The following is a 12,148-nucleotide window of genomic DNA, read 5'->3' as shown; positions in this document are numbered from 1 at the left end:
ATTTCATGTGATACATAGAAAGCAACAATGCAGTTAAATTCATACCTGCTAATATCTATGTTGCAAAGAAGATGCTTGAGTGGGGTGAAATGCAGTGACGGGAGTGACAGTTTAAATATATACAGGATCTCTTTCTTTTTTTTAATTGATGTATCGTTGATTTACAATGTTGTCTTAGTTTCTGGTGTACAGCAAAGTGATTCAGACATATATATGTTTATATATACACACACACACATAGATATGTATATGTATATATTGTTTTTCAGTTTCTTTTCTTAGTTTATTACAAGATAATATAGTTCCCTGTGCTATACATAAAAATAGTAATAATACAGGGTTTCTAATTATATACCTACCTTAAGGAGCTAGAAAAAGAGCAAACTAAGCCCCAAACCAGCAGGAAAAAGAAAAGTGTAAAGACTAGAGATAAAATAGAAAAGAGAAAAATAACAGGAACAATCAACAAAATGAAAGTTCTTTGAAATATCAACAAAACTGACAAACTTTCAGACTGACTAGGAAAACAAAGACAAATGACTAAATTCAGAAATGAGTGGGAACATTATTGCTGACCTTAACAAAAATAAGAATTAAAAGAGAATACCATCAACAAATGTACACCAACAAATTAAGTTAACCTACAGGAAACGGACAAATTCCTAGGAAAATGCAAACGAACAAAAATGACTCAAGAAAGAAAATCTGAATAGATCTAGAACAAGAGATTGACTCAATTAACAAGGAAAAACCTCCCAACAAGGAAAAGCCCTGTACCAGATGCCTTCATAATTGAATACCACCAAACATTTAAAGAAATATAAACACAAATCCTTCTCAAACTTCTGAAAAACTTGGAAGAGGCAACACTTCCTAGCTCATTCTATGAGGCCAGTATGATATCTAATGCCCCACAGTCAGACAAAAAAGCATAAGAAAATAAAGTAACAGCCCAATACACTTTATGAATATAAATGCAAATATTCTCAACACAAGTGTACCAGTGTCCTAGGACAGTAATAAAAATTTCAACAAATTAGGTAGCTAAACAAAAAAGAAATATATTCTCTCACACTCTCAGTTCTGGAGGCTAGAAGTCCAAAATCAACATGCTTCTCTCTCTTACCTGATGGCTCAGGCAATCCTTGACATTACTTGGTTTATAACTACGTAATTCCAGTGTCCACTTTAGTCTACTAATGCACAGAAAATACATGGAACAAAGTGACATGTTAACACACACACACACACACACAACACACTCATCTAAGATTAATCAACAAAGCATGCTGTGGACAAACTACAGGGCAAATGATTTAGGTATTTTTTCCCATAAGTAAACTGACAAAGAGGAGAAAAGGAGACCACAGAAAGACCTAAGAGAAATATCACATATTGCAATGTATGTACCTTATTTGCATCTAGCTTATGGACCTTTGTGAGATCCTGATTCAACAAGTATAAAAGAAAACAAGAGACGATCAAGAAATTTTGAACAATGACTGCATATATCATGGATTAAAGAAATCCTTGTTAATTCTTTTTAGGTGTGATGATATATTGTGCACTTTTAAAATATCCACCTAAGTTAAGAATGCTCACAAAATTTAAACTCATCAGAAGACAGATAGGGGAGGGTAAAAATTTCCGGAAACAGCTGGCTATGACTTGGTCATTGTTAAAGCTAGATACCAAGGTAAAGATTCTCTCTACTTGTACGTATGCTTGAAAATTTTCCACAGTAAAACTATTTTTAATACATCTGTAAAAATTCATCACTTTAGTATCTCTCATGTCCATTCCCTCATTTTTAACCCTCCCACTACTTCTATCTCAAACAGGTCCTCAGTACCTCTCCCTTGGATTCACTGCAATAAAGCAAAGTCCTATCTTTGTAGAGTATAGATTCTAACATCAGAGTATAAATTACAGCCCCTCAAAATACGACCTCAGATGGTAAAGAATCTGCCTGCAATGCGGGAGACTTAGGTTCAACCCCAGGGCTGGGAAGATCCCCTGGAGAAGGAAAACAGCAACCCACTTCGGTATTCTTGCCCAGAAAATCCTGTGAACAAAGGAGCCTGGTAGGCTACAATCCATGGGGCGGCAAAGAGTCAGACATGACTGAGAAACTCACACAAAATAGGAATAATCAAAACTATCCTTGAAAAACAGCTTTTAACTCCAATAGAGGAAGTGCATGATATTGTACACTGTTATGAATATACAACCCTGCTGTATTCCAATTCTCCTAATTGTTCTGTCAGACAATGTCTATCAACGGCCCTCAACTCATTTTAAAATTTCCTCTTCAAGAATATAGATAAGCTGACACTGCCTCCTGCCTGCCCTCCTCAATTGTACACTTCCTGTCTTTGACAATGATGGTTGGGAAAGCCTTAAAATCATTCACAAGAGATATCCATACAGGTTTGGCTAGAGCTCAGTCAATAAAAATGGCAGACTGAATTACCTCTACAATTTTTTTTTTCTATCTCTTCCTATGTAACTGATTTTAAGTATGTTAGAAGCACACAGGATCCAGCTACACCTTTCTTTTTTATAGCTGGTCTGGTCTCATACCCTTCTAACCCATTCATAAGGCTGTCAGAGTGATCTTTCTGAAACAGAAAACTCATGTTATTCCTCAGCTTCAATGGCTCCTGATAATCATCAGGACCAAGTCTTGAACTAAAAAAGGTTGGGGGTTGGGTGGAGAGAAGAAAGGCAAAGGGAGAAGGTGGGGAAGGAAGGCGTGTCAAGACTGGGGGAGGGGGCACAAGGGGAGGGAGGGAGGGAAAAGACAAGCAGGGGAAAGGGAAAAGAAGCTCCACCTCTCAGAAGGTCTACCATTCAAACCTTACAATGCAAATCCCTGATACACCTGGGTCTTCATCATTTGCTTCTTCCTTTGCCTATAACTCACTTTCCACACACCAATCTATGTTAAAACACTTACCTTCAACAAAGATCTATGGAGTAGCTGACATTGAAGAAAATCAAAAGTAAAATTGAGAAATTCCTGATCATGATCACTAGAGAAAGAAAACGAAAACTTGGAACAATTTTCCAGCACTAAAAATGGGTGTTAGTTGCTAGGTTGTGTCTGACCTCTTGGACTGTAGCTCACCAGGCTCCTGGAAAAATGGGTATTAGATATTAAAGAACAGTATCATCAATACTATATATCAGGCACATTGTGGGATTCTGCTAACCATGCTGCAAATACAATTAGCATTTCTACAGGAAAATGCATTTCATGCTCCAAAATAATTTTGGAACAGAATTTAGAATCTTTTAAATACACCCCAAATTTAGACTATAACACAGATGGCACTGCAAATCAATAAGGAAAAATGAACTGAAAGAAAGAAGGAAAGAAAGAAAAAAAAAGTCATAAAAATACTAGAGAAGGTACTCCCCTGGTGGTCCAATAGTTAGAACTCCCACATTTCCACTACAAGAGGCACAGATTCAGTCCTTGGTCAGAGAACTATCCCACATGCTGTGCAATGCAGCCAAAAACAAAAAACTTAGAGGAAAATGTGAACGTGTTCCCTATATAACTTTGCAGTAGGGAAAGCCTGTTTAACTAATGGTTCAAAATATCAGAAGCCATGACACATAAGATTAATAAATTCAACTAAATAAAAATCAAAACCTTCTGTACAGATAAAAACCCCAAGAGGAAAGATTAACAGCAAGAATGAATCACAGAAAAAGCCTAGTATATGAAGTGCTCCTATGAAAGCTCCAACAAATCAAAAAGAAAAAGATCAACAACTAAATGGAAAAAGCGTATGAAGAGATCATAGAAGGGATAACATGAACTGCTCTTAAAAACATGAAAAGATGCTCAGATTCAGTCATAATAAGAGAAATGCAAAATACAAGCTCTGAGATACTTTCACCTACCGGATTACCAAAGATAAAGAACAGGTTTTCATTCATTACTTACTGCTGGGAACACAAATTGGTACAACCACTAAACAGAATAATTTGGGAATATCTACCAAAATTAACTGCAAAATATCTTTGATCCAACAGTTCCACATCTGAGAATTAATAAAATCCTACAGATATCACTGCATACAAGCAAAATGACATATACTACAAGCAGTAGTCATAAACACAAAAGATTAAAGTCCATCAACAGGTGACTAATTCCATAACATGCAGTAATAAATAAAGCTCTATACTGATAGTAGATAAATTGTTCGGGGAAAAAACCTTAAGATGCAAGAGAGTATTGCATACTATTAATCCATTTGTATTAAAGTTACAAAAATATGTCTCCTCATATTTATTGGTATATGCAAAATAGTAATAGAAGCTATGTTGGGGGCAGAAAATTTACTGAGAAACTGTGTAGACAGTGAACAGCAGTAGGAGGGAGGGTTTTTAATATTTAAAATTTTGGATAATGTGACTTATGGTCTAACATTAAATTTAAACAGATATATTGCTATCCAAAAACACTATTTTTTCCTTTTATTTACTCATGTCATGACACTAGTCTATGCCAAAACATTTCATAGAGTTGCCTGCCCAAAATGGGAAGTACATACTAACAGTGGCTTAATCGCTACTTTTTGAGATTGATCAGTTACTTAATTTTCATAGTATGCCACAGATGTATAAATTGATGCCTACACATTTAAGAATGGTACTGAGCTATAAAGAAACATGGGATTTCTTTGGGAAAGGTACTAAAAATGGAAATGAAAACTAGAAATACAAAAGGGGCCTTAGGAAAACACATCAAAATTTACGAGAAATCAAATTTCTTTATATTCAAACAACAAAGATCCACAGGACGTCAAAATTAACATTCATTAGAAACATCATTTGTCTAGCAATACACAAAAAAGGGAAAAAGGAATCTAAAAAAATAGATTTTTATCTCTAACCAAGGAAAAAAAAAAGTGGCTTATTTTCCCAACAGTAATTTCTAATATAAGAAATTGTATTCATTAAAAAAAAAAAAACTCAAGATTTTAATCAGAAGTATGTGGATCATTCTGCACTAAAAACACAAAACAAAAAAGTAGAAAAGTTGTGCCTCAATAAAAAGAAAATTCATGAATTACATCCAGTACTGTTAGAAAAATATTTGAGTGGTCATCACTATTTGATATAAATGAATTACCAGATATTTAAAAATACATCTGCACTCCAGATCTCAATAAAAATTTTTTCAAAATTTTCTGCACTTACCGCCATTATCTGTTCTTTTTAAAGCTCCATCCTTATGAGGACACAGTTCACATCTCTATTAAAAGGGGAGGAAACAAAGAGATTTTTCAGATTACCGAAGTATAACATCTTCCCTGTAACTTCAAAACTATTCAAAATGTGGTAGTGGCATTTTCTCTTAGTTGCCACTAAGAATATTTCAGAAAGATCCTCATCAAGTAATTCTCTATGATAAGTGATCATCCTCAGAGTACCAGACAAGAAGTTTTAAAAAGTAAAATTTAGTGAACAGTAAAATGTTAAGACTTTTTTCCATCTTGCTGTATTAATAAAAATAAAAAAGATTCTCTAAACACAGTATTTGGGCAGGGTTTTTAATATTTGCCTCTATCCCTTTACTGTCTGAGTAGAATCAACCAGAATTATTACATAGTCAGTTGGATCTGGTTTCTCCTGAAATAAAGAGGCAAATTCAAATTTAGATTTTAGATTTAAGCAGATTATGATCTCATATGTGCTGACCTGCCTTTGGCAGGCAAGAACTGCTCTAATTATTCCCATTATTGTTTTTATTCATAGCACAATGATACTCAGTAGTTATTATGGATCCCTCTCTCACCACTCCCACAATTTAAAACGAGAAATAAACACCTAGCCAGTATTACCATTTCTTCTCCCCACTGAAAAGAGGACTGAAATAATTATAAAAATAATTGAAGAGTTTTCAGTGGCACTGTCTTACATTCCTAAAAGTCATATATAACTATTTATTATCTGTATCCTTCCTTACTCTCCAAAGAGGTTCTGAGAGTCAATTCATAGGTAGGTTGATGAGAAGTCCAGGGTGCCCAAGGAGGAGAAAGGGTTCTGTGGCTCGAAAGGAGGAGAAAAGGACAAACATTTTATTTCCTACATTCCTCAGTCTTAGTCACATAAAACGTTTTTGTTTTTTTTTTCCTTTAAGCCCAGAGCTAATGATTACACAACAAACAACTCATCTTAAACTCAGTACTAAGGATTATATAACAACAAAGTATCCTGCTTGAGGACATGTTTCTCCTTCTTAAGAACCATCTGACTAACCCTGTTATCTTAAAATGTAAATTGTGGGAGTGGGTCTGGTAAGACCTTTACAACCTTGAGACATTCTTTCATTTACTGTAATAACCAAAAAAGTATCTACCTCCCTTGCTAAAACTAGCCAGGAGGGCTCTCTCCACCGGGTTCTAATGTCTATGTCAGAAGCCTTCTCTGTCCTTTTACACAAGAGCCCTGAATGGTCAAGCCTGGTCCCTGATCCTGAAGCTACATTTTCTTCTAAATTTTTCTTCTAAATTAAAGCTAAATTTTCAGGAATGACGAATCCAACAGCATTCACCAAAAGCTATCTGTTTGAACCATATAATACCCTAAGATAAATGAGCTACAAAGGAAAATAAAGAGAAGGAAGTTAAGATAAAACAGTAAATCAGTACACAGCTTCCCTGGTGGCACAGAGGTGAAAGCGTTGGCCTGGAATGCGGGAGACCTGGGTTCGATCCTTGGGTCAGGAAGATCCCCTGGAGAAGGAAATGGCAACCCACTCCAGTACTCTTGCCTGGAGAATCCCATGGAGGGAGGACCCCGGTAGGCTACAGTCTATGGGGTAACAAAGAGTCGGACACGACTGAGCGACTGAACTGAACTGAACTGAACTTTAAAGGTCAGCAACTTAAAACAATCCTATATATATATACACAGAGCACTATACCAAAATCTCATGGTAACGGCAAACCAACAATCTGTAATAGACAACACACATAAAAAACAAAAGACAATCCAAACATAACCCAAAATACGGAAGTACGGAAGTATTAGTCACTCAGTTCAGTTCAGTTGTTCAGTTGTGTCCGACTCTGTGCGACCCCATGAATCGCAGCACGCCAGGCCTCCCTGTCCATCACCAACTCCCAGAGTTCACCGAAACTCATGTCCATCGAGTCGGTGATGCCATCTGACCATCTCATCTCTGTCGTCCCTTTCTCCTCCTGCCCCCAATCCCTCCCAGCATCAGAGTCTTTTCCAATGAGTCAACTCTTCACATGAGGTGACCAAAGTACTGGAGTTCCAGCTTTAGCATCAGTCCTTCCAAAGAACACCCAAGATTGATCTCCTTTAGAATGGACTGGGTGGATCTCCTTGCAGTCCAAGGGACTCTCAAGAGTCTCCTCCAACATCACAGTTCAAAATCATGAATTCTTTGGCGCTCAGCTTTCTTCACAGTCTAACTCTCACATCCATACATGACCACTGGAAAAACCATAGCCTTGACTAGACAGACCTTTGCTGGCAAGGTAACGTCTCCTTTTCAACATGCTATCTAGGTTGGTCCTAACTTCTCTTCCAAGGAGTAAGCGTCTTTTAATTTCATGGCTGCAGTCACCATCTGCAGTGATTTTGGAGCTCCAAAAATAAAGTCTGACACCGTTTCCACTGTTTCCCCATCTATTTCCCATGAAGTGATGGGACCAGAGGCCATGATTTTCGTTTTCTGAATGTTGAGCTTTAAACCAACTTTTTCACTCTCCTCTTTCACTTTCATCAAGAGGCTTTCTGTTCCTCTTCACTTTCTGCCATAAGGGTGGTGTCATCTGCATATCTGAGGTTACTGCTATTTCTCCTGGCAATCTTGATTCCAGCTTGTGCTTCTTCCAGCCCAGCGTTTCTCATGATGTACTCTTCATATAAGTTAAATAAGCAGGGTGACAGTATACAGCCTTGATGTACTCCTTTTCCTATTAGTCACTCAGTCCTGTCCAACTCAGCCACCCCATTGACTGTAGCCTGCCAAGTTCCTCTGTCCATGGGATTTCCCAGGCAAGAATACTGGAGAGGGTTGCCATTTCCTTCTCCAGGGAATCTTTCGAACCTAGGGATCAAACCCAGGTCTCCCATATTGCAGGCAGACTCTTTAAAGTCTGAGACACCAGGGAAGTCCAGAAACATAACCCAAAAAGGCCATCAAACCACAAGAAAACAAAAGAAGAAGAATGGGGGAAAAGACCAACAAAACAAATCCAAAACAATTAACAAAATGGCAATAAGAACACATATATCAATAATTACCTTAAATGTAAACAAACTAAATGCTCCAACCAAAAGGCTGCCTGAATAGATACAGAAACAAGACCCACATACATGCTGCCTGCAATAGACTCCCTTCAGATACAGAGACACACACAAAGTGAGAGGGTGGACAAGGGTATTCTAAGCAAATGGAAAAATCAAAAGTCAGAGTAGCATTCCTTGTATCACACACAGACAAAATGAGAGGGAGGAAAAAGGTATTATTCCATGCAAATGCAAAAATCAAAAGTAAGTCAGCTATGCTTGTACCAGACAAAACAGACTATAAAGACTGTTACAAGAGACAAAGAACATTACATATGATCATAGAATCAATCGAAGAAGATGAAAGAACTGTAAATGTATATGCAACCAACACCAGAATATACGAATACATAAGGTAAATATTAATGGACGAAGAGAAACTGACAGTAATACAATAATGGTAGGGGACATCAAGTCCCCACTTCATCAATGGACAGATAACCAGACAGAAAAATGATAAGGAAACACTGAGGGGCCAGTGATTAGGACTCCACACTTTCAGTGCCGAGGCTCCCAGTTCAATCCCTGGCAATGTGGCACAGAAAGGGTGGGCAATGTTGTGAACTATCAGAGAAACACAAATAAAAATTACTATGAGGTATTGCTTCACAGTAGTCAGAATGGCCATCATTAAAAAGTCTACAGGACTTCCCTGGTGATCCAGTGATTGAGAATCTGCCTGCCAATGCTAGGGACACAGGTTCAATCTCTTGTCTGGCAAAATTCCACTGCCATGTGGCAACCAAGCCCAGGCACCACAACTACTGAAGCCCATGCACCCTAGAGTCTGTTCTCTGTGACGAGAGAAGCCACCACAGTGAGAAGCCCTCACATCACAACAAGAAAGCAGCCCTCAAATAAGGTTTGTTGGTTTTTTTAAGCCTACAAATAATACAAGCTGGCTGGAGAGGGTATGGAGAAAAAGGAACCCTCCTACACTGCTAGTATGAATGTAAACTGGTGTAGCCACTAAGGAAAACAGAACAGAGCTTCCCAAAAAACTAAAAATAGAGCTACTAAATGACCCAACAATCCAACCACTGACTGGGCATATATCCAGATAAAAAACTCAAAAAAATACATACACCCAATGCAATATAAATAGCAGTACTATTTATAACAACCAGGTATCAGTTCAGTTCTGTTCAGTCACTCAGATATGTCTGACTCTTTGCGACCCCATTAACCACAGCACGCCAGGCCTCCCTGTCCATCATCAACTCCTGGAGTCCATCCAATCCCATGTCCATTGAGTCGATGATGCCATCCAACTATCTCATCCTCTGTCGTGACCTTCTCCTCCTGCCCCCAATCCCTCCCAGCATCAGAGTCTTTCCCAATGAGTCAACTCTTCACATGAGGTGGCCAAAGTACTGGAGTTTCAGCTTTAGCATCATTCCTTCCAAAGAACACTCAGGGCTGATCTCCTTTAGAATGGACTGGTTGGATCTCCTTAATAAAATGTAGATGTAGCTAATTTACGAAAAACCATTTAGCCTCACTTATATCCAAATAAATATGAATAGAAAAGTCACATAGAATAGGCGTTTTTCCCACTTAAGTTAATAAATCTTTTCTTAAAAAATAATCCGTAATGTTCAAAATGCAGTGAACATTTATTTTCATATACTGTTGATGGCACTATAATCTAATTGTTTTAGAGAACAATTTAGCAATATGCTTCAAGAAAAATACTGATTCAATTAATTCACTTCCAGAGAGTCAAAGGAAATATAAGAAAAATAGCAATTATTAAGTACCATATCTTAATGATCTTTATATTATTTATATGCTTTAATCTCAAGACGTGAAAAGATATATGCATAAAAATATTTTATATGGCTGTTTATAACTATAAAATTTTTATTTAAACTGTACAACAGTGAGGAAGCTAATGCTATATTCACAAAAATTTTAAGTGAGTTTAAAAATGCAGAGAAAAGGACCTCCCTGGCAGTCCAGTGGTTAAGATTCTACCTACAATTCAGGGGGCACAGTTCAATCCTTGGCTGGGAAACTAAGGTCCCACATGCCGCATGGAGAGGCCAAAAAAAAAAATGCAGAGTAGAAAACTCTTAAGAGAAAACTACATGCTAATAAATAAAACACTATTCCTATGTCTTCCCAAAAAAGGTAAAAACAGATATATATGAGACTTGACAGAAAAAATGATAATAAGAAAAGAGAAGAAGGTTAAGTTATAGTTAGAGGCTCCACCCTAAGTTCAAGGAAAAAGGATCAGATTCAGGACAACAGAAACTCTAGAGCCTACAGTAAACCAATCCAAACTGAAAAGTTTCAAACAGTAGGCTACAGCTATACATGTTACTACTAGAATTCCACAGATCTATTCTTATTTAGTGAGAGGTACTGTTAAAACACTGGACTGGAACAAGCACAAGCTGGAATCAAGACTGCCAGAAGAAATATCAATAACCTCAGATATGCAGATGACACCACCCTTATGGCAGAAAGTAAAGAGGAACTAAAAAGCCTCTTGATGAAAGTGAAAGTGGAGAGTGAAAAAGCTGGCTTAAAGCTCAACTTTCAGAAAACGAAGATCATGGCATCTGGTCCCATCCCTTCATGGGAAATAGATGGGGAAGCAGTGTCAGACTTTATTTTGGGGGCTCCAAAATCACTGCAGATGGTGACTGCAGCCATGAAATTAAAAGACGCTTACTCCTTGGAAGGAAAGTTACAACCAACCTAGGTAGCATATTGAAAAGCAGAGGCATTACTTTGCCAACAAAGGTCCGTCTAGTCAAGGCTATGGTTTTTCCAGTGGTCATGCATGGATGTGAGAGTTGGACTGTGAAGAAAGCTGAACGCCAAAGAATTCATGATTTTCAACTGTGGTGTTGAGTCTGAGCAAGCTCCGGGAGTTGGTGATGGACAGGGAAGCCTGGCATGCTGCAGTCCATGGGGTTGCAAAGAGTCGGACACGACTGAGTGTCTGAAGTGAACATGTATAATCGAAGGCCTGGAACCGGGAGGCAACAGGAATGGCGGGCGGGGGGGGGGGGGGGGGGGGGCGCGGTGTACAAATATGAGAATATGGCAGCAAAGAAAAGTTTGGAAAATAATGGATGAAAATTTCCTCTAATAAAAGACAAATTTATGGATTCAACAACCACAGTGAACCCCAAACAAGCAAAATGGCTTGCTGAAAAGCAAGCAAAAGTCTTAAAGAAGCAGGAAAGAGAAAATGACACATCAAACACAGGGCAATAACTGAATAGCTGATCTCTCATTATGAATGGAAGCCAAAATAGTAAGACAGACATCATCAAAATGCTTGAAGAAAAAGAACTGTTAATCCGGAATTCTAACTAAGATATCCTCTAAAATGAAGGTGTAATAGATATTTTTAGGTAATAAAGAGCGAACAGAGTTCACCATGAGAATATGGACTACAATAAAGGCTAAAAGAAATTCTTCAGAATGAAGGGAAATGGTACTAGATGAAAAACACACATCTTCAGCAGGCAAAGAAGAGCACCATAAATGATAAATATTTGGGTAAATAAAACAGACTTTTAGATCTTAAATTCTTAAAAGTACATATGATTATTGAAAGCAAAAATTGTAATACTGTCTTGTGCGGTTTGTAACAAGCAGATCTAATACATACGACAACAGTGTAAGTGATAATGGACAGAGGTGATGTGATGTGCAAGAATATCTAGTTATATAAGATTTCTATGCTTTACAAAAGGTGATACAATACTAACTAAAAGTGCATACACTAAGTAGACTGGGACTCCCCTGGTGGTCCAGTGGTTAAGAATCTACCTTCTAC

General features: G+C 37.6%; 1 protein-coding gene across 1 annotated transcript in view; it reads right to left on the bottom strand.

The window, feature by feature from the left end:
- The window catches only part of MLLT10 (MLLT10 histone lysine methyltransferase DOT1L cofactor), a 209,872-nt gene that overhangs the window by 159,772 nt on the left and 37,952 nt on the right, over positions 1-12,148 (bottom strand). Inside the window, exon 4 of the mRNA XM_052650785.1 lies at positions 5,218-5,272. Coding sequence (XP_052506745.1) covers positions 5,218-5,272 — 55 coding nt within the window. The remainder of the gene's footprint in view (positions 1-5,217; positions 5,273-12,148) is intronic.

This window comes from Budorcas taxicolor, chromosome 13, assembly GCF_023091745.1.
Source record: "Budorcas taxicolor isolate Tak-1 chromosome 13, Takin1.1, whole genome shotgun sequence".
NCBI lineage: Eukaryota > Metazoa > Chordata > Mammalia > Artiodactyla > Bovidae > Budorcas > Budorcas taxicolor.
This window is presented reverse-complemented; position numbering and strand designations above follow the sequence as displayed.